Source organism: Ammospiza caudacuta, chromosome 3, assembly GCF_027887145.1.
Source record: "Ammospiza caudacuta isolate bAmmCau1 chromosome 3, bAmmCau1.pri, whole genome shotgun sequence".
Classification (NCBI taxonomy): Eukaryota; Metazoa; Chordata; class Aves; order Passeriformes; family Passerellidae; genus Ammospiza; species Ammospiza caudacuta.
This window is the reverse complement of record NC_080595.1, coordinates 56460560-56482356: the sequence shown is the minus strand read 5'-3', so window position 1 is coordinate 56482356 and position 21797 is coordinate 56460560. Positions and strand designations below refer to the sequence as shown.

Here is a 21797-nt window from a genome sequence, read left to right as displayed (position 1 = left end):
TGGGGTTGTTTATGGGCTGACGGCGTCAGGGCTCGTTTTCTCAGCAGCTCCTGCAGTGTTTCGTGTCAGGGCTGTTTCAGATGAGTCTTGCACAGAAATTTTTCTCTTAATGACTCTGTCTGAAAGGAGTAATACAACTGTTTTAATGTTTTGCTCGTCCTTGTAGACAGGGTGTTTGATGTTTGGCAGTGCAAAAAGCAAATGCCTGAATGGATTTCTGCATCCCTTTGGAAGCACGGTGTACTAGGATGTACAGATCAGCCTCAACAGTGCGCCTTGTAACTCCTTCCCTTTGACTCTCAGGTCACAATATTGCTATTTTAGTTGACTGGAATCTGAAGTTGAAATGCTGTGCATTCTACCACGTCTTTGCCCCCCTCAGGAAAGAGGAATGTTGATGGCAGTGACAAGCCAGAGATGGAGGGAGAGATGAAAACTTGTGCTATTCAGTTAATGTGTCCACTTAGCATTTTTATACCCAGTGCTGTTTTACACTTTTGAAGCATCAATGTTTGAGTCAGCAAAGTAAAGATGAGTGCAAATAGAAACAAGACCAGTCTCTGTGTGGGAGGTGTCAGGAAGAAAGGAGTTGTTTGCCTCTCCTCTCACCTTGCTGGCACCTGTACAGAAGATTTTTCTTCTGTAGCCTGAAGTCTTTAGTTCTCTGAGACAGGGAGTTTACTTGAACTTGTGGTTTTGAAAAGCTCTGTGCTATGCTTCAGCCCTGAGGCACATAGTAAGCATGAGGCCTTGCAGTGTACCTCTGCAAGGGAGCAGCATGCACTTAGGCTGTGTTTTAGGCAGTGTAGGGAAAAAAATTGAACCTTCTGCAGGAAGGTGCTCTCCAAGGAGAAGTCATATGTAGGGTAGGAAAATTGCTTTGTTCAGATTTTGAACTGGTCAGGAGAGGGCATGTGAGTGGAAGTGTAATTCTTACATAGGGAAAGCTCTCCAAACTGTGAAGGTTTTACAGCATTTTTCAGGAAGAGTCCATTATTCCACTGCCAAAGCCACTTGACTGACAATACTTTGGCCCCAGGATCCCTTGGGTTCATCTAGAGCTTTGTGGTCTTTTCACTTCAAAAAAAAAGTAGCTGCCAGTGTGGTTGATTTGAACTTTATCATCACTTGTACTTAATCCATCAATTTTTTGGAAGTTTAGTAAGAAGACCAGGAGCCAAATGGGGTCTTGAACTTGGGGTCAGATGTCTTCAAGCCTGCAAATAGTCTGAAACCTTGGTGCTGAAAACAGGGATTAGAGTGATTGAATCTCGAGGAGGATATTGTGGATTTCTGCGCTAGGTTTTGTCTGGGAAGGTAAGGCCAACTTTCATAGTAATAGCAGAGGAAAGGTGATATTTTTGGAAAGTGATACCACACAGTCTTTCCATTGATTTGACAAAAAGAGATAGTATACCAATGGAAAGCAGGAGCAATATCTCTTTATTCTCTAAAACCTTTCCCATCAATGTTTCATCCTGCATGTGTTCAACTTGAGCTCTCTGTTCTTTGTCCAGGATCCAGTTTCTTGTCAGTGTTCAGATGTTGAGGGATTGTTGGCAAGCTAAAAAGGAATTAATCCTTCCATGCTTTCCTTGCTTTTTAAGAGAATAGTCATTCTTCTTCAGTGCCTCATTCGGTAACAGTTTATTACTCAGCCTGACTCCATGTTGACTCAGTTACACTTGACCTCACCCATTGCACCTATTTCCTGACCATGCTGAGTTACTGCTCTCTGCCAACACCCGAGACCTCGAAGGAGAGGGCAGAAGTTGAGGGACTAACTTCCATTAGTGTATAGCTTAACCCAGGGACTTCTTACTTTTATGTTATGAAATTCAAAACAGCAAGGACATTGCTTCTAAACTGCTTTGTATTGCATTTTCACTGCTTGAGAGTGCTGTCCTTGTTTCTAAGTAATACTATTTTCAATTAGGGAACAAAAACAAACCACAAAACCCCAGCAGAAACTCTCAGACTTCTAAAGCTCTGAATGAGATTTTAGCTTCAGCAGTCAGCATATCTTTCAGGAAATAACTAAAACCTGACATGGGAATAATGCAGGAGACTGCCAAGTGTATCAGTTGACTTCTTTTCCTGATTGAGTGTTTGTTGGTAAAACTAATTGCATTTTCCCACCAGATGTTGTTTTAGTTGCTATGTATAATTGCATATTTGTGAAGAATATGTGTTTTCAGAGACAGACTTTCCTGGCAGTTTTGCGGGCAATCAGGAAACAACACTGCTCGAAGAATATCCCAGAGTATTTCTGCTGTGGGAACTCTGTGGTTCAGGCTTGGAGTCCTGTCCAAGTTAACTGTCACAGAAGATGCTCTGTAGAAGGTGTTCAGCTGTTGGCCTTTTATTCATTTTGCATCCTGCTTCGAATATGATTTTTTTCACATTTTAAGTAAACTGAGGCATATCATTAATGCCATGAACATTATATAGGAGGGCAACTCTTCACTTAAAAATCTAATTGCTGTAAGATGCTTGCTCAAAAAATGTCTTGAGAGTCAAGAAGCATATAGAAATACGTATGCCTGGAGTACACGAGTCAGAATTAGTCCAGGTATAATTACAAGAATGTATAATAATCAGTCTTTCTGTGATTTGCTAGAATGTTTTCATATAACATTTCATAAAACATCTTTGCCTGGACAATTGCTTCTATCCCCACATGTCCAGAGTAGTTAATAGCTTGAGGTCCTGGTTTTAAGACTACTTATATTTTTGACTCCTGAAGTGGCATGAAAGACTGTATCTCATTTACAGTCATTCAGCTACATTATACTATTTTAGAGGGAAATAAAGCCAGTGCAGTTTGAATCCCCAGTTTTTGGTATTTCAGTATTTGCTATTTCAATATTTATTAAATGGATTCGTCACCAAGATCTCTGATGGATTTACTTTGCCTTCTCATTTGATGGCTTTGTAATAGTTATCTAGATCCTATGGACTTGGTAAAAGAGAGAATGAACAAGGCTGAAAGTAGGTAATTCAGCCAGTACTGCTTTTGAAAGGATTAATGACCTCAAATGAGAATGTCACCGCTGTATGTATGTTTATAAATGTGGGTAGCTGAATGATCCTGGGCTGTACCAGCCATGTGAGGGGCTGCTCACATCCAAAGGAAACAGAGTCTTCTAAGATTTTTGGACTTAAAGGCAGTCAAGAAAAATCTAGTGCTTTCCCCCTGAGCTTGTATGTGAATTTTAGTGATGTCTCTTTTTGTGTCAGTTCAAGAAATCATTTTACAGTGGCTGAATTTTTAATGGAAATAAAAAAAGTATTCAGCAGGAGACCAGCTGTCTCCCTCACTCTGCTTTTCTTTATTTCTCCCTGTATTTTGAGGTAAAAAGAAGGAAAGCCAGAAATATGACACTGAGAAAAAACAAACTTTCACTTTTTAACATATCCTAAGAGGAGTTTGCTGCACTGTCTCCTGCTTTGTGGTGGTGAAACAGTAAACAAGAAAAGCCCAAGCAAAATGGTAATATTACATCTAGATGGACTGCAGAATGCTGGAGTTAAGCCTTGGCAAGACTGACATTCTTTTGTTCGACTAATGAATGAAAATAATTCATGGCAATAATTTTCCCTGCACTTTCTTTGTTCTAAGCCTACCTGCATAAATAGAAGGTTGATCCATCATCTTGTGTATTTATCACTTTATAGTTCAGTTAATTTTGAATCAGCAAAATAGATTTATCTCTGTTAGTGTGATGGCAGTTTGGTGACAGCTGTGAAGGCTGTTCCTATCATAAATACTGAAGTTTGTCCAGGTGGCTAAATCAGAGCAAACAGAAGTAATTCAGCTTCCTTGAACTGCTCAGCCTCTTCTGACAGTGTAAATGGTTGACCTTATTAGCATTTTTGCAAAGTGTATTTTCTGAGGTGCCTAGTTTTTCCTGTAGGGGAAGATGGGGGAGGAGACTGAAGAAGAAAGCATAAAAACAGGTCTAAATTTGAGAAAGGGAAGATCAGTGAAGCAAAACATAAAATGAGGCAGCTGTGAATGCAGAGCTGTGCAGGACAAGTTTTTAAGTGGCAGCAGTGATACAGCCTGCTATGATGGCACCAAGATTTCAGCAGGTGTGTGTGCCAAACACACACACAAAGGCAAAGAGTAAAACAAAATACTGAAAGGGTAAGGTTTCCAAGAAGAGGAGTCCTTCAAACTTTGAAAGTACAGCCCTGGAGAATGTTAAAAACCAAAAGCTGCTACCTGTCCTGTGGGAGAAGGGAGATCTGTAACTTGAGAAATAGCTCAGTGGAGTTCCTGACAGCTTAGCCACATCTTAGGGAAGATTACAGCTCTTAAGATTTAATGACAGATTACATTAATTTTCAGAATATTTCAGTGTGTCCAGGAATTAAGATCCAATCTGGTCATGCACCTTGCATAGTCCTACAAGGCAAGTTCTGCCTGTATGTGAAAATTTGGGGTTTTAAGAACCAGATTGTACTAGGATGGAGTTTGCTAGAATAATTTTTAGTGCTGTTGAAATTAATAGAGTCTATGAGTTGTTTTGTGTTTGTGAGTTGTCAGATGTTTGTTCTTTGTAGAAAGTCAAGAGGATCTGTTAAAAATCCCAAGCCAGCAGGAGTAAAACAGATGCTTGTTCCTTTTTTAGCTTTCCAACATCACAATACTAGAATATCTCACTGGCAAAGTGCTACCCTAAAGTAGCCTCCAACAGCTTTATATTTCTTCCAGCAGCTATAGCAAATCCAGCTTCTAATGCTTTAACTTCAGCTTCAGTCAAAGGTTTGGTTGTTTCCCTGATGCAGAATGACAATCCCTGTTCTGAAAATGTATTGATTAGATTTCCTGGGAGTTTTGTTTAACCAGCAACATTAGAAACCTTCAGTGTTAGTACTAAATGTCACGAAGGGAGGCATCTTGTTTTATCAATATCTTTCTGTAACATTATTGACTGTTCAGTTTGTACAACCAAAACCTGAGATTGGGAATAATTCTGCCTTCTACTCCTCATATGTATTCCAATTATGATAAAGTTTGAGCATTCTTACTGTTGATGAGTTCTATTTACTTACATTAAGCTAAATTAAATAGCAACAAAATGTGTTATGTGCCAAAAAAGCACCGCTGTTAGAAAAGAATACTTCTACAAAACAGTGGGCTTCCTGAGCTGGACCTTCAATGTACCAACCAGCTCTTTGGTCACTCCACTGTAGCTTTGTGGATCTTGGTGCTGCCAAACCTCTTTCTGCTGGTGCTTTGTCTGGTCCAGTGCATTGCAGCATCACAACAGATCTTACAGAACTGAGGAGTTCAGCGCAATATTATTGAAATTTACATAGCAAAGCCACCCAGCATGTCCAAGCTGTTCCTCTTGAGCTGAATTTTTAGCTTCTTGGCTGTTGTAATATTAATCTCTTCATAAGAGGAATCATTCAGAGCAAAATACCCCATCTTTTGCTTACTGTATGTCTTTTAGCAATTGGTGTATTTCAGATTGTTAGTTGGAGTGTCTTTGATATCATGGGCATTTAAGGGGGTTGCAATATTGAATGCTAAGTTTCATGGATGATAGTTCAGAAATCTTGCTTGAAAAACCTATTAATTTACCAAAACTAGGTTGTGAAACTCACCTCAAGTTAGCACATAGACTAAAGAGATCAGTGCATTCCAGAGAAGGGTGTTTGTCAGGTATTCAGATTTGTTATAATAGATAGAAGTCACCCCAAGCTGGGGTTTCATGGAGAACTAAGACACTTGTGTTTCAGAACTGAACCCCCCTTTCATCTCCTGGTACACTTGGAAAGCCATGTGTGCTTTCCCAGGGCTGTTTACCACAGTTTCCCTTGAAAGCACACAACATCTGGGCACTACAGGGGCCCTGCATTTGTGTGACTTTTAATCAGCTGCAGCTTCACTGAAGTGTAGGCTTGGCCATGTGTGATATTGTGTAAAGACATACTGCATTTATGTTGTGCTACTGACTCACACTCAGAAGGTATTGGGTGATTTTAGGTATTGGGTTATCGGATTTTCCCTATTCTGCAAATGCAGTTCTGCAGTTGGTAATACATGTAAGATCAGTTGTGATAACAAGCAGAAAGGAGAAGAGATGAGTCAAGAGAAGAACAGAACAAGGTGCCAAAAAACCACTTCAAAATAAGTACTTGGGTTTTTTAAATTATTCTTATTATCACTTAGCTTTTGTGTTCAAGGGATAACAAACCACTATAACTTGTTCCCTTTTCCAACATTCTGTCTGACCTCCTAGATCTGCAAACACACAAAAAAATAAAATTATTTAAGTATCTAAAATGTAACTTCTGAATTTCTCTGTTAGATCCTTTAGGGGTATCCTGTGGCTCAACCTTTTGTCTGAAGGTCAAGAGAGTTTTATTCATCTGACATAGGTAGCTTGAGTGTGGCATTTATAACCTGAGTAATGTTATGGATGATAACACCATTAGACATTTTTACAGCTTCAGCAGGAGTTCAGCCAGCAGGACTATCAGGCTGATAAATGCTTTCATCTTAAAGGTTGTATTGCTACAATAACCCTGAAACTTAAAGCTGCTCCTTGAAACCTACAGCCTGGCTGAAGAGATGAAGTGTGCCCTCTGATATTTCTCGGTTGCTAAAGAGCTCTCTCAAGTTCCAGTGCAAGAATTAAGATGCTGACGTGCAGCTGTTCTGAACTGGAAATTACTAAGGACTTCATAATTTTAAATTATTTGGGGGCAGTGTTACTCAAAAGAATTAGCTTTAGATTGAGATGAGACTGAACTGTTGAGTGATGAATCCAAAGATTTTGTTCCTACCCAATTATAAAATGTTTCTGCAGGGTTTTAGGAGGCAGACTCTTGTCAGACTGCTATTTTCAGAAACAACAGAGGCTCAGCTCCCCTGTCTGGGTATTTGCAGTTCTAAAACTTCTTGCAGACCAGTTAGAAACTAATCCCTAGTAGACTGAGAGTGGTGTGAAAAGCTAGCAGTGACAACTGGTAAGATTTTGTCTTTGTAAAAGTTTGTTTTGTTGAGATCAGAGAGTGGCTGTGTTTTGAAAATGAATAGTGACAGTGGCTGTGCACTGTTCATGCATGTGAAAACAGTGGAAATAGTGAACAGTGTGAAAGGAGATGTGGTGATACAAGTGGAAGAAGAATGGAATAATGGATCACAAGGGAGGGTAGCGTGAGATGAACAAAGGTTGAATTCTCGCTTTTACACCTAAGAATAGTATTCTGAGGCTTGTAGCAAACTTCAGTTGCTGTTTTAACCCAGCAACTATTTAACACAAAAATATTTATAACATGTAATGATTACAGGTAAGGCAGCCAGATACCGATTTTTAAAAATATTTTTGATAATGGGAAACAACTCCATTGTTTTCCTTAAGATTTTAATGACTTTATAGGAGTTCTGTTAAATTGCCATTCGAGTTTATAACCTTCATTATGTTGGTAATAAAAAGAACTCCAGTATTTTTCTTTTTGGTTTGGATTGTAGTTGTTTGGGTTGTTTGGGTTTTTTTTGGTTGGTTGGGGGTTTTTTTTGTTTGGTGGTGGGGTTTTTTTTGTTTGGTTTGGTTGGGGTTTTTAACTAAGGCTTAGGAAACCATGCTTCCTTTCTGAAACTTTCAAAAGTGCAATATTGACAATGGCTTCCTAGGAGACTGCTGTTGAATAAGTGTGATATAATACACACATTGCCTGCTGCAAGTCTGACACTGCCTCTCAGCAGGCAGGTAGAAAAGAAGGCCTCTGACAGCAGAGGTCACCAAGGGTTGATTGCAGGCTTTGAACAAGAAGTGTACATGGAGATCCTAAGTGGGCTGTGATTCTTCAGCTTGGGAAAGAGATGACCAGGGAGTCACATAATAGAGGTCTGTAAAATTGTGACCAATGTAAGTAGGGAACAATTATTCGTGTTTCTTTCAATGTAAAGAGCTAAAGGTTGCCAAATGAAATCATCAGTTATCAGAGAGAGGGATTGTGGGGTTTTTTTTGTTGAAAGCTGCAGGAGCGTGCGGGGGAGATGCTTGCTCAGTGCATCCTGTTCTTTCACTCTTCTCCAAACACTTGACCACTCTTACAGGTAAGATCCAAGGCTAGGTGAATTTCTGGCCTGGGCATTCAATTGTTAGAACCCTAAATATACTGGAAATAGATGGTTGACTGAAGAGCAAGTATAAGGTTTGACCTTCCTTTGAGCTTCATTTTTAATGCTGGCTAGTTTTCAAGTTGATGGGTGCTTTTAAACTTGCTTTAAAGTGTATTTGCCTCATACAGAATTATGTGATGGCAGCAACAGCCTTGGCTAATCTATTTATTGCTTTAGGATTTATTAGTCCTTATTTCCTGATTTTTCTCTTAAAATTCATCAAATATTCAGGATCTTAACTTTCTTAAATCCTCAAGAAGAATTTATTTAAAAAGAAATTGGCTGGTTCCAGTCAGTCTGACTTCAGTCAGTGATTGGCTATGGAGTTGTTTAAGTGCAAGAAAAAACTTGGATTATCCATTTTGTGTTTGAAATGGTGGGTGGAAGCTCTTCTCATCTCTTACTGGATGTGCAGCATGTTGCTTTATTGCCTTCCCCTTGGCCTGTGTTAATCTACTTCCAGCTGCCTGATCATGCTGTTTTTGCCTTTTTTGGAAGGCATTCTTCCAATTTCTCTAACTCATCAGCTCAGTAACCTGTCCCTCTATTCAGCTTTGTATTTCTCATGAACCATTTGAAATCTCTGCTAGAACTTCACTTTTGTCAGCTGTGTCTTTTCTTTTGATGTTGTTACGACTGATGCACACCTTTTCTGCCACCGGGTTTAGGAGTTTTTGTAGTATCCAAGAATACTAAATAATCTGTGGTAGCCTTTCTGCTAGTTCACTTTCATTTTGGTGATGATCAAGTTCAAATTTGGTGATGATCAAGTTCAAATTAAGTGTAATGTCTCACATTAAAGTGAATGAAATGCATCCACCATGAAATGTTACTTGCTCACAGATTTTACAAACTTACCTGTAGACTCTGCTGCTTTAACTTCATTCTTCACATTCATCTTTGATTGCAGGGTCCCACTCTGGCACCCTTTCACATCCAGGACTGCTTTGCTTTCAATGTATTTCCAGGGTAGCTGGTTAATGACAAGATGCATTTGAAGGAGGGCCTCGTGTCTGACAATTGGTGGGACTGAGGGTTGTTGTGTCATTTTCAGGTTCTGTTTGGCACTGCTGATGGACAGGTGATTGTCATGGACTGCCACGGGCGCATGCTGGCCCACGTGCTCCTTCACGAGTCAGATGGCATCCTCAACATGTCCTGGAACTACCCCAGCTTCCTGGTGGAGGACAGCAGCGAGAGTGACACGGACTCCGACGACTACTCCCCACCACAGGGTAAGTCATGGGCACATCCTTCTGCTTCAGCTTTGCACCTGCTCATGAAGTCATCCCAAATGCCAGGGCGATGTCATGCCCTACAAAACCAGCAGGGTGGCCACAGTTTCAAGCTCTCATGGAGCAAAGGGCTGGTATGGGCGAGTGGCTTTTTTTTAGCTGTGCCACCAGCCTTGCTGCCTTATCTGTGCTGCTCTGCCTCCGTTTGCACAAATGAGATAACATCACAAAGCTCAAAAGCTTTCAGTGAGGGTGAGTGAAAAACAGTAGACAGGGACATGTCAGGTTTCACTGATAAGCAGATAAGAGGTATTGCAGTGGTTGGTGTGTGTGGAGGTACAGAGTGCAGCCACAGAAATTAATGCACTATTATATAGATTCATGTGAAAAGACAGCAGTACTAGACATGGTGTAAAGTACTATATATTTAGTGTTATCTCTGTTTTGTAGGATTTCTGTAATGCTCATCGTTACAGTCCCATCCTTCATAGTCCTGACATCAGGAGTTCCGTAAATACTGCAGAAGGCTCAGAAATCAAGACATTTCCTGCAATGACATGGGGTAGAAGCAGGGTGTCTGGAGTTGGCTGGAGTTATTAATTCACATGCTTCAGAGCACATTGCCAGTTTGAGAGTCAGGAATAAATCCTTCCCTCTCCTTAAGTCTCAATACAACTCATTTGGTGAAATATTTGGTTTTAAAGTCTTTGGAAATCATCAGTAGCAAAGACTTCTGAGGCCTAGGTGTCCATGCACAGTCTGTCCCACCCTTCTCATTCAAGTAATGATTATACTTTCCATTTATGTGATTGATCACTTTATTAGCTCTAGGTGAGCTGTTACTGTATTTCAGTGTATAAAGCCTGAACTGCATTAAGAACTAACTTGCTATAACAGTCAGCGATTGTACAGTGAAAATTTTAAATACATAACAATTATTCAAAAGTAATTCTGAATTTGGGTCTTGGATCTGAACCTCTGAATTGAGGACTTTTGCAGTTTTAACTCTAATTTGGATTCACACTAAAAAATCTATCTTTTCCACTATATGTGTCTATGTAATAAGCTTATGTATTTAACAAATATTGAAAGAAGATAATCTGATCACCTGGAAAATGTTAGAATATTTTAAAACTGTATTTTGTTTTGGCTTTCATGCCTTACTTCTGGTACTGGGTAAGATTTCTTACCTTAGAAGGAAAGAAACTAACTTCAACCTAGCAAACTCCTAAAGCAAGACAGACAACAGCAATAAATTGGATTTTTCCTGGGTTTTTGTTGTGTTTTTCAGAAATACTGAGGTTTCCATTTGGAGGATGGTGAAATTGCAGATGAGAGCTTAAATGATCCAAATGTGTGTGTTAGCTTTTTCTGAGTCAGTCAGGGGGTGGGTGGACTCGTTACAAGCCTATTTTAATGATTACCCAAACATGATGTGTTTTCTTTAGAGCAGATGTAGCATAAACCTCTCAAAGGTGACAAGCCTTTGACTCACACAGATGTGTAGGAAGGACTAGAAGTTTGTTGGGATTTTCTTATTAAATTATATACACACAGAGGTGCCAGTTAGTAGACATCTTTCTCCAAAATTCTTTCTCCTCAGCTTTTTTACGAGTTCAGGAAACAATACTACTCTTAACTGGTTCTGACATTTTTGTTGACTGGAAAGATGTTGGCTGGGCTTTGACAGGCACTTAATCAGGGACCAGTGGCATCTCCTCTCAGAAACTGTAAACAGGAGTTAAACACCAAAAGCTGCAGATGCCAATATTGGTCATGAAGTATTTGAGCAAAGGAATTTTAGTGAATTGCTGAAAAACAAGCCCAGAGGACCAGAGACTTTGCAGAAATGGTTTTCAAAGCCAAGTGTTCCATTTGGGTTCACCTCTCCTTTTGGGTGCATTGGATCCTGTTATGCAGAATGACAGGTATCTTTTCATGCTGCTGCCTAGACATTTAGAATGCAGTAATTTGTGAAAGGTCAGTATGTTCTCTTTGAAATTCTTAAAATGTCTCTGTGTGACTTTAGGAAGAGTCCCTGATACCTGCCCAAGCAAAAAGGGTATGGAGCAAATCACTTTTAATGTTATTATATTGTTCATCATGCTGGTTTTCAGCTGGGGTTCCAAGAAAGTCTTCCAAGGCACTGGTTTTCCATTTCTTTATCACTTTGAGGCGTTGAGAATGAAGACTGAAAACCACCACTATGTAACATAATAGTATATGCATAAATCACTGTGGATATGGAGCAGTAAAAATTGACAAAGTAAAAGAACTGAGGTTTCACAGAAACAGAGAAGCTTAACTAGCTAAACCTGTTTTGCTTGTGCCCACAGATGTTGCAGAAATAAGCAGGTAGAGGGGCTTGGAACAGCTCCTGATGGTGATAGGCTGAAGTACAATGTGTTTTGACCTGGATGTGATTATTTTTGGTTGCTCACCTTTTGCTCACTCAGAGCCTTGTTTTGCAGATGGCCCAGCTGCCTATCCAGTGCCAGTGCAGAACACCAAGCCACTGCTGACTGTCAGCTTCACGTCAGGAGACATCAGTTTAATGAACAATTACGATGACTTGTCTCCCACTATCATCCGCTCAGGGCTGAAAGGTACCAATAAGAAGCTGTTTCTCCCTCTCCTATGCTCTGTTTTTCCTGTATTTTTGATGATGTGTGCATAGGATACATTTTTGTGCCTCTTGCTCCTTTAACCCAGGAGCCCTGAGCGCTGTTATTGCCGTTTCCACCAGTGACACCTGCTGGAGGAAGAGCAGTTCTTGGCTGATGGAGTTTCTGTGTGTGAAAAAATGCTTCACAATATTTTTGAGATTGTGTTTTCATGGCAGTTTTGTAGGGCAACTGATCTGTTCTGCAGTTTTCCAGCACAATGCATTAATATGATTATGGTTCTTTGTGTGAATGTCTCTGCTACATAACACTTCCTTTGCATGTCTAATTCACAAAGTCTTCCATGCTTTTGGTAACCTGGTATAAATTTCAATGCTGCTTTGGTTCTCAAAAGTATTGAAAACTTGCTAGAATTATTAATTGTCAAGAGGCAAGTTTTTCTGAGAGAGAAAACATTCCACTGATTAATTACTATACATTTTCCTGAGTGATGTGCACAAATGTTTGTACAATCAGTATTCCATGTAAAATCTTTAACTCGCATTGAAATTTTTACTGTTGTTACCTGTTAAAAATGTCCTTTACTTTGCCAGGACTCTGTGTGCAATTTACTGTGCTTTGCCTGCAGAGACATTTTAATTCAATACAGCACATAGGCACATGCTTAAATATAGGTTCCACTGACGCTTTTTCATCTCCACAGGTGAATTAGTTTTAAATTAGATGAAAAGAGAATTAGGCTGCTGGAGCAGACTCTTAGCTGTTCTGAAATAGTGGGTTGTTTTTGGTGAAAAGTTGCCCTAACACTGTCCCCATAGTTTTTGGGTGATCTGTTATGTACAGTAGTCCTGGGAGGTAAAAACATCACCTTTAAGGTTTCTGTTCCATTCCTTTCTCCTTCTGTGCCAGCCCCAGAAATGTGTGAGTGCCAAAATGGAGCATCATGAGACAACCCTACAATCCAGAAAACTTCATCAGCTGAAAAGAACCCAAAAGTGTGGAGAACTGGGGCCAACTTAAAAAAGCTCTTGTGATAATCACCAATGGGTCTGCTCAGCATTTCTACAATATTAGAGTAATCAGGGTACTGAGCAGTCTTGAGTTGTCATCTAGTCTAGCTTTCAACTGGAAACAGTCGGAGAAACAGACCCCATCTTATTCTCTGTTTAGAGTTGCAGGGCTCTATCTTGCTGAGGATGTGTGTCCTGTTTCTCCTTCCCCACTGACTTTCACTAGCACAAAAATGATCCCTTAAGTATATTGCCCTCCTGTAGCAAAATATTAATGTGCTAGATTGGGTAGGAATATTTTTATTAGTTATAAGCTGGACTACATTTTTGTCATCAGTAGACAAAAAACATGCAGCATTTTACTGGATTGGGAATGTGTGTGAGATAGAAAAAGATGATTGGGATATTGTTGTTTTAAGCACTGTACAGTGGAAAGTATTTTATGTCTGGTTCTATATAGATGTTCACACTTCTGTAGCTTCATAATTTTTTTCAAGTGACTGTAAATTTTACTGGATTTTATCACAGGCAAGAAAGTGCAAAACCACTGCAAGTCCTTGTTCATGTGTTTGTGTTTAAAATCTCAAAGTATTGCTCTGTGATCTCTGCAGCAGATATCTTGCCTTTATTGGCTGCTGTAGGCTACTCGTATTTTTAAAGTAGACAACTATGAAATTATTTCAAGCAGTAGCAATATATTTTTAATATATAGAGAATATACATATTCTACTAGTTGTGCAGAGTTCTCATTTTACTGATAATATTTCTGTTAAATTGACAGAGGAAAAACCTTGATAATTTGATTACCCAAATAAAACTTCTTTTGATCCAGCTTGAACAGTCCTGGTAGTTTTGTGAGTCCTAGTGGAGGTCCTGAACTGTTCAAATATATCCTTTATTTTTTTGGTGCTTTTTAACTCTGATTCTCAGTGCACTGCTTCCTGCAGAACTGCTGAGCTACATCTATTAATTGTACTAGTTAGCCACAACCACTGCCTGCAGAGCTGTTGCACATTTACAGTGCTCTGTGTTCAAGGTTTGCTGATCTCCATGCCTGTGCTGGCTGGAAAGTAGGGGTGACTGACCCACTGATTCACTTGTAGACCATTACCCTAAATGAAACCTCCATTTGATTTTTAATCTCTGTGCTAGTGCTGAAAGCCTGTTCACCAGTTATTTTGTGTAAAGGTCCAGTAGTCATTGAAGATCCTCTTGGCATTGCAAGTCTGTCAGTAGAGCCACACTGCCCTGGAGGGATGCTGCAGTCCACACCCACCCCCTTTGCAGCAGTCTAATCTAGGACTTGGAGAGAGAGAGAGAAAACTGCTGGACACCCATCTTCCTCTTGTCATGGAGATCAGCTGAAAGTTTTACCTGAGGACATGTATCCAAAGGAGACAGTTTTTTCATTGTGGTAGTTCCATAGTTATCCAGTTATCAAAAGTGGAGTTGATCAGCTTGCCTTGTTTATTTCTAACATGCCTGTTTTTTCCTGTCTAAGAAACATTAATTAAATGCCATTGTAGGTTACTTAGAGGGCTGAAAGCTAAGAGAAAACAAGAGGCATAGAATGCCTAGCTGTGGAAAAATTACCTTGAGGAACATGCGGCTACCCTCTGATATGTACAGAAGCATAATTCCCATGAGAAATATCAGAAAGTTGAAATAATACAAAACCATTTTAAATTGCACATAAAAGTCTCTAAAAATGACAAGTTGACAACTTGAAACAATTTTGAGATCCTTCCTGCCAACTCTAATTTCTCTCTTGCTTCTTCATTTGAAGACAGCTTCTCGCCCACAAGTGTCTTCAAAAGGTTCTTGGCAGACTGAGCATCCCAGAGCACAAAAGTTTTGTCTTTACCTTCACTTTGTCTCAGCACAAAATAGCTGCCTTTCACCTCTGGTTTAAGAGTAAAAAGATTTAAACACTAGCTTGGTATTCCTTCAACATGGAAATCCACCTTTGAAACACAAGCAGAAACGCAAAATGCTTTTTAGAGTTACTCTAGAAGTGTGACAAAGAACTAGAGGATATAAGGGTTTGAAATAAGCGTCTCCAAATTAAGCTGTGGGCGTCCCTCATCATGAGGTGCCTGTATGAGAAGTAACTGATATGTATATTCGTATCCATGTGTATGAGAGTCTGAGCAGCCCCTGTGTGATTCCAGTAAAACCCTGCTACCCTGATTTTTACAAGTCAGAATCACAGAATCATTAGGGTTGGAAGGGACCTCTGGGGATCAGCCAGTCCAACCCCCCTGCCAAGGTAGGTCCTCCAGAACAGGTTGCACAGGGACTTGTCTTGGTGGGTTTTGAATGTCTCCAGAGCGGGAGACTCCTCAGCCTCTCCCTCTGCTGCCCTCAGTGCAAAGAAGTTCTTCCTCATGAGGTTGAATTTCTTGTGATTTAGTTTATGGCCATTGCTCCTCGTCCTGTCACTGGGCACCACTGAAAAGAGTCTGGCACCATCCTCTCGGCACAAAACTTTGAGATTATAATGAGGTTCACTGTCAGGCTGCTCTAGACCAAGCCTACCCAGCTCTCTTAGTCTCTCCTTGTAAGAGAGATTCTCCAGAGCTCTCATCATCTTTGTGTGATGGTGGCAAAAGAAAACATATGATATGTGGGCCATCTGTATTTATGGACACAATCCAAGTGCTTTTAGGTTCATGCTATACTGTTGTAACTCTAGTTTGAGTGGTGTTAAAAGTTACATTGACAGCCATGAGAACATGAGGCATTGCCAGATATTCTGCTTTTTTGCATTATAGGCCTTTCCAGACAAACACTCTTTGCTACTCTCTTAGTAAGATTATTTATCTGCATATTAACTTGATTCCACTTATTTACCCCAAAGCTGTATGTAGGATTTTCCACATCAGTTTCATCTAGTAAATTCTTGTTCTTAGGTGTTTAGGAGCAACAACTGATTACATTCTAGACTCACAATAGAGTGAAAAGAATGTTTTTTACACATTTTTTTTCAGTTTACAAAATGAAGAGCATCTGTGACATATTTTCTACTATTTCAATGAAAGGATATAGGTTTCTAAGTACTTAAGGAACTTCTGAGAGGATGTTTTATCTGTTCAAGTCACTTAGCAGCATCTGGAAGTGCTGTTGCTATTGTTTCTAGTCAGTGGTGGCTCAGACATGTTTGTGGTTTCAGATGTGGTGGTGCAGTGGTGCACACAAGGAGACCTGCTGGCAGTGGCAGGCCTGGAGAAGCAGAACCAGCTGCTTGACCTCAGCAATGGCTCCCTGCTGAAAAGTGCCCTGGTCAAGTTCTACAACGTGCGTGGGGAACACATCTACACCCTGGAGACACCTGTGCAGGTAGGAGGCATTTTTGAAGTCTTTGCTTTGGTGACGTGTTTTTCCCACTTTAGCTCACTGCTATGTGGAAAAGGTTGCAAAATATCCCAAATCCATCCTAAAAAACAATATAGATAAAAATAAGCTATAAAGAATAAGCTGTAAACAATGGTTGTTTGCATTAAGGGAGACATGCAGGACTCCACCTGATTCTAAGGTCCATTGTGCTAGGTATTGTGGAAACACAAAAGGAGAAAGTCTGTTTCACAAACTCACTGGGCCATGAACAGACAAACAGAAAAAGAAAATTCCATTGTTTTATGGATAAGTGACCGAGGAGAAAAAAAAATTAATAACTTGCTTAATGTTGTAGCAGAGCCAAGAGCTGGACAAAAATACTCCAAGTCCAGTATCATAACTACAGGATTATTCTGTTATTGTAATTTTCTAATGTACAATCATTTGATGTGGTGCAGTGATCTCAGTCATGTAACTTGCCAAGTAAATGCCAGCACATGGTCTGTGAGCTGCTCAGAGCAAAACATGCTTCATAGGTGTTTGCTGGTACTTCAGAGCCCAGCTGAATTCTGTGTCATTTTCTGCAGAATAGGGATGACTCCATTCTGACTTCTGCTGCTAGTAATGAAACTTTATGATAGCTTTGAAATCTAAAAGTGAAGGAAAATGCTGTAGATATATTAATTATATTTAATGATGATACTATGTATTATCATTTTTTTTCCAGTACCCTGACCTGGAATGGATGCAAAAGGGTGACATAGTAAACCATCTGCCAAGCCTTTGTGTTTGCTTATATTTAGCATTAACCTGTGCTTGTTAACCTTAGCAGTCTAATTTAGATAGAATTCTTTAGTTGTGTAAAGTGTAAAATAATGGTCTCTAAAGCCAACCTAAATATGTACAGTGATGTCTAATGCTGATTTAGGTACCTAAAGGACTCACCCATAAACACAGCTGTATTGTCTCCAACGTAGCCCTTGCAGCAAAGTAGCACAGCCCTTTCCTCTCTGGGTCAGTTCTGAAGAAAATGTATTTATATCAGTGTTGTTTTTTCCCAGCCCAGGTGAAAGCAAACCTTGTTCTGTTACTTCAGTACTCAGTATGTGCAGATCAGCTGTTGAACCCTCTGGTGCCAGGCCGTGAAATCACTCTGTGGTTTGAGCATCAGAACCCACCAGGTCCGGGTGTGACCTATGTGTGTGCAGGCTTTTCCCTCACTGCTTTTTTCCTGCTGATTTCAAATTCTCTTTAGTTTAAATACCTTCATCTCCTCTAGTTCTCCATGTATAGCTTCAACTTCTTTTCATGTTTTCAGCTCTTTCCTTTCTCCTCCACCCAACCAGCTGGGAGAAAGCACATATTGTGCCTGATGTGGGGGCTAATTATTCTGCCATTATGTGAGTGCTTACAGGGCAGCTGAGAGGTCAGACAGAACAGGTGCATGCCAGGTTTGTCCGCAATATTTCCAATAGTGGAAGTAGTAATATAAGCCTTTCTGCTCTTTCCAGCTGCTATTTTTGTTGGGAATAGCAATATTTTAATGTAATGGAGATTTCTTCCCCCATTGTCAACTGCAGACTAAAAGCCAACAACTTCAGAAGTTGTAAGCCAGGTTGTTAAGTGAAGGATGAGGACACTCAGGGAGAGGCAACCACCAATTAATAGCAGAATCAAGGAGTCTCATTTCCTTTGGAAATTAGAATAAAAGTAACATTCAAACTGATGTATTTATGTTTATTAAAAAGCTGTGTGCATAAACCTACCTAAAATTAGTGCCACGTCTCTTCTCTTATTAGTCAGCATTTAGTCTCTTGATTTGGTGCATCTAAATTCATATTTACTCAGCTGCAGGAGGAAGTGAGTGATCTTTCAGAGGAACACCTGTGTCTGCTCTCATGGATTTTATTCTCCTGTGTATTTGAATGCTGGTTTAGCAGTATTACCAGCTAAATGACAGGTATGCTGGAACATTGTTAAGTATTTGGTTTACTGACAAAACCAGAGAAAAACCAGTGTTGCAAAAAAATTATTGGTAACTTCTGCTGTGCTGTGCCTGTGCTCCAAAGATGTATGTGCAAAGATGAGAGTGAGTCAGTGGTCCTAGTAATTTGTCTCATGACAAATTCATCAGAATAAATTAATTGGTTTTCTGTACCATGGCAGTCAGCCTTGTAATGGGATTTTATAAGATTCATCACTGGTTACTGAACTAAAAAAAAAAAAAAAAAAAAAAAAAAGAAGAAAATAAAAGAATTTCCTCATTTTGAACTCTTCTGCTAAGACTTTCTTGTGAAGAAGCAAATGTGTGACTGGAAAAGCACATTGATTATAAATGACTGTTGTTCTGAATACAAAATCCAGGAAAAATAAAACAACCATCAATATAAAAAATAATGGATTACAGTTACGAAACTGATTTTCAGTGTGGTTCTCTGTCCCAATTCTTTGACATAGCACATGTCTGAAAATTTTATCAGTAAAATATACTGAACTGTTTTGTTTCTGCTCTTTGTCTGTCCTGTCTTTGGTAGGATAGTCAGGAAACAGATTTTATTTTTTATAACAAAACTCAGTCTAAGACTGACAGGATTTATATGCAACTTGGCTAGAGTGTTGCTGAACATAAAGTCACTGCAAACCCCAGTGGTAGAATAGATTTGGGAACTGCAGGTAACTCATCTCAATGATGACTGCTGTCATGGATCCCTTCAAGATGTTCCATATGCTGCCTTCTGCTCCAGCTTTAGTGTGGTTTTGGCATCCTCTGTCTCGTTTGATTAACTCTCTTAAGCTTTTACCTTCAGTGTAGGAATTTATAGTTCATAAACCTATTTTGCTGACTATAAAGCTGTAGATAGGGAAATCACACTTGTTTAGAAGTATTGGAATAAAAGCAGTAGCTTTGCGTGAAAAACAACATCCATAAACAGAATGTAGAGTTGGCATAGTGCAGCATTCGCTCCTGTTCCTGGCTCTGGGGCTTCAGCCTGGCATCCGGCAAGGATGTGTTTGGAGAATAGAGTGGAAAGAGCTGAAAAAGCATCGGTAAGGGCTGGTCAAAAACTGAACTAAATTCTATGCAGAGAGCATATTTTAAGGGCTGGTGATCAGCTGATGGCTATTCAAAAACATATTATCAGTTTCTGTAAAATTTACCTCTTACTATGCCCATTCTTGTATGCACTACAAACACCAATGTGAGGTACCAAAAATATGCCCAGGTTTTTCATTGTCCTGCTTTTTCAGGATTTAAAAATGAGATTGCAACAGCAGGCTGCCCTGCTGGTCATAATGTTTTTATTGGAAGGATGTTAATTTCTTACATTGTTTGGTAAGTCCTCACAACCTGTCCCTGGCATCAAGCAGGGATGAGAATAATCAACTCCTTTAAGACTGTTTTATAGTCCTGCTAAGATTGTTTACCAAATGCTGCAACCCAGTTCTGTCACTTTAGAAGATCTCCTCTAATGTGCAGACAGGTCTTTATTATATCAACTAACTTTACCTGCTGTCACTTCTGATTGGAAACAGATGCTTCATATCTTCCTATATCCTGAACTTTGAACGGGGGTCTCCTACAGGATCTCTTCAACATTATCTAACTGCCAACTGTAACAAACTTTTGATTTTTTTCTTTGTAATGGTTCAGTCTTGTGGCTTATATTTGGTCTCTTCTTCAGGTTTTATGACTTTTTAATATGCCCCAGAGAGGACCAGGGGAGCAAGAGCACAGATTTAGAAGCTACAATGCAGATCTCCTCCATACACCTTTAATTCTACAGTAAATTTACAAGACTTTAAGGTTTTATATCTCTGTGTAGCTGGTGCGAGTACAGATTACATCTCGAGTGCAGTGAAGGAGGATGAGAGGGAACTAAGCTTCACATGTGGTATAGACAACAAAATTAAATGTAAAACACCCATGTATATCTGTGTCATATTTTTAAACCAAATTCAAAGTGGTGTACCAAAGACTAAATTTTTATGGAAGAAGTCTTTGAGAAGAAAACCAGCTTGCTATAGACCTGCTGCTGTCAGCATTTCACAGACTGCTTCTCTGCTGGAAATGTCCCAGCATCTAAATGAATAGATTGAAGATTATATGATCCTGCAGAAACCTGGTAGTTCTGTAGAGGCTAGAGAAGGAAGGTGCAATTTTAGGTTTAATTCAGATCAAAAGGTTCTGAAAAAAGAGGCTGCTTTTTATGTAATTCTGCTGAGCAGACCTTGCTTACTTTTCTTCATTTATTTCACACAGAGTTTTCAGGTTTGTTGCATCTGAATTAATGTTGCCTTTCATTTATATTGCCCAAAATCAATTTTATTTAGTTGTTATGGGATGACAACAAAGCTTCAAGAAGAGTTTATTTTCCTACAGGAAAAAAAGCAACAGTTTAGAACTTACTGGTGAAACATGCTTTAGTATATCAGTAAGGAGCTTGGTGTTCTTTATATAGGCACAGGATCATCTCTGCTGCACAAATGGATTTTGATCAGCACTGGAAATTGAAGATACTTTTCTAAGCAACTCTTTCTGCTAAAATGGAATCTTGTTGTATTGATTTCTTAAAAGATACTGTAGAAGTAGAGAGGGTATAAGAAACAGCTGCAAATCAAAAAAGAGTTTATGACATCAAAAATCATATCAGGCCACAGCAGTGGCTGATTTCTCATCATTTGTCACCATCAGTTCTTAGCAGTTAATATTTTTCCCACTGTAAATTTGAGGAGCAGAAGAATGAAGGAGTTGCTTTCCCACACCACCCATGATTGCTGTGGCAGCACAGAGGTGTGCACACACAACTTGCAAGAGCCAGGTGGGCGCTGCAGCCATTGCCCCTTTCAGCTTGTCTCTGAGAGGGAAGAGTGTGCATCTCCACATCAGCAGCCTGGAGTGAGAGCAAGCAGGCAACCTGCTTACACATGCCATTCACTGGATACTATTTTGCAGTTGTGTTCTTCCTCCTGAGAAAAGTCCTGCTAGTTCCTGGGCTTTCTGCCCTGGAATACTATTTTTATTTCATTACCAGTGGGAGTCCCAGTGCCAACAAACAAGGGATTAGTTCAAGCAGCAGGCAGACCCCATGGCTCAGGATTTCTGAGCTCAAGGCAGGCAGCAAGAATCAGCTAGAACAGTGTTTCCATTGACTGAACTGCATACAAGTGATGGAATGTATATATATTATGTTCTCTCCTGTAATAGAGGCACTAGAGTGACTCATAAGAAGCAACCAAGGGCTTTGAGTGGGAATATCCATTCCTGCATGCTCTTCTAAGGGGAATCAACATCCCAGCTGGGGGTACAGATTTGAGTAACTGTAGCTCACTTTCGAGCCCACTTGGAAAGAAATGGCAAAAGAGCTCCTTGTTAGTCACTTGTTGAGATGTGTTTTCAGTCAGTATTTCTCCTGATAAAGCATTTTTTTTCTTGTGCTTCAGCCAA

General features: G+C 39.7%; 1 protein-coding gene across 1 annotated transcript in view; it reads left to right on the top strand.

The window, feature by feature from the left end:
• Positions 1 to 21797, top strand: part of TULP4 (TUB like protein 4) — a 143252-nt gene that overhangs the window by 102620 nt on the left and 18835 nt on the right. The window contains exons 5-7 of the mRNA XM_058801865.1: positions 9201 to 9381; positions 11853 to 11987; positions 16188 to 16354. Coding sequence (XP_058657848.1) covers positions 9201 to 9381; positions 11853 to 11987; positions 16188 to 16354 — 483 coding nt within the window. The remainder of the gene's footprint in view (positions 1 to 9200; positions 9382 to 11852; positions 11988 to 16187; positions 16355 to 21797) is intronic.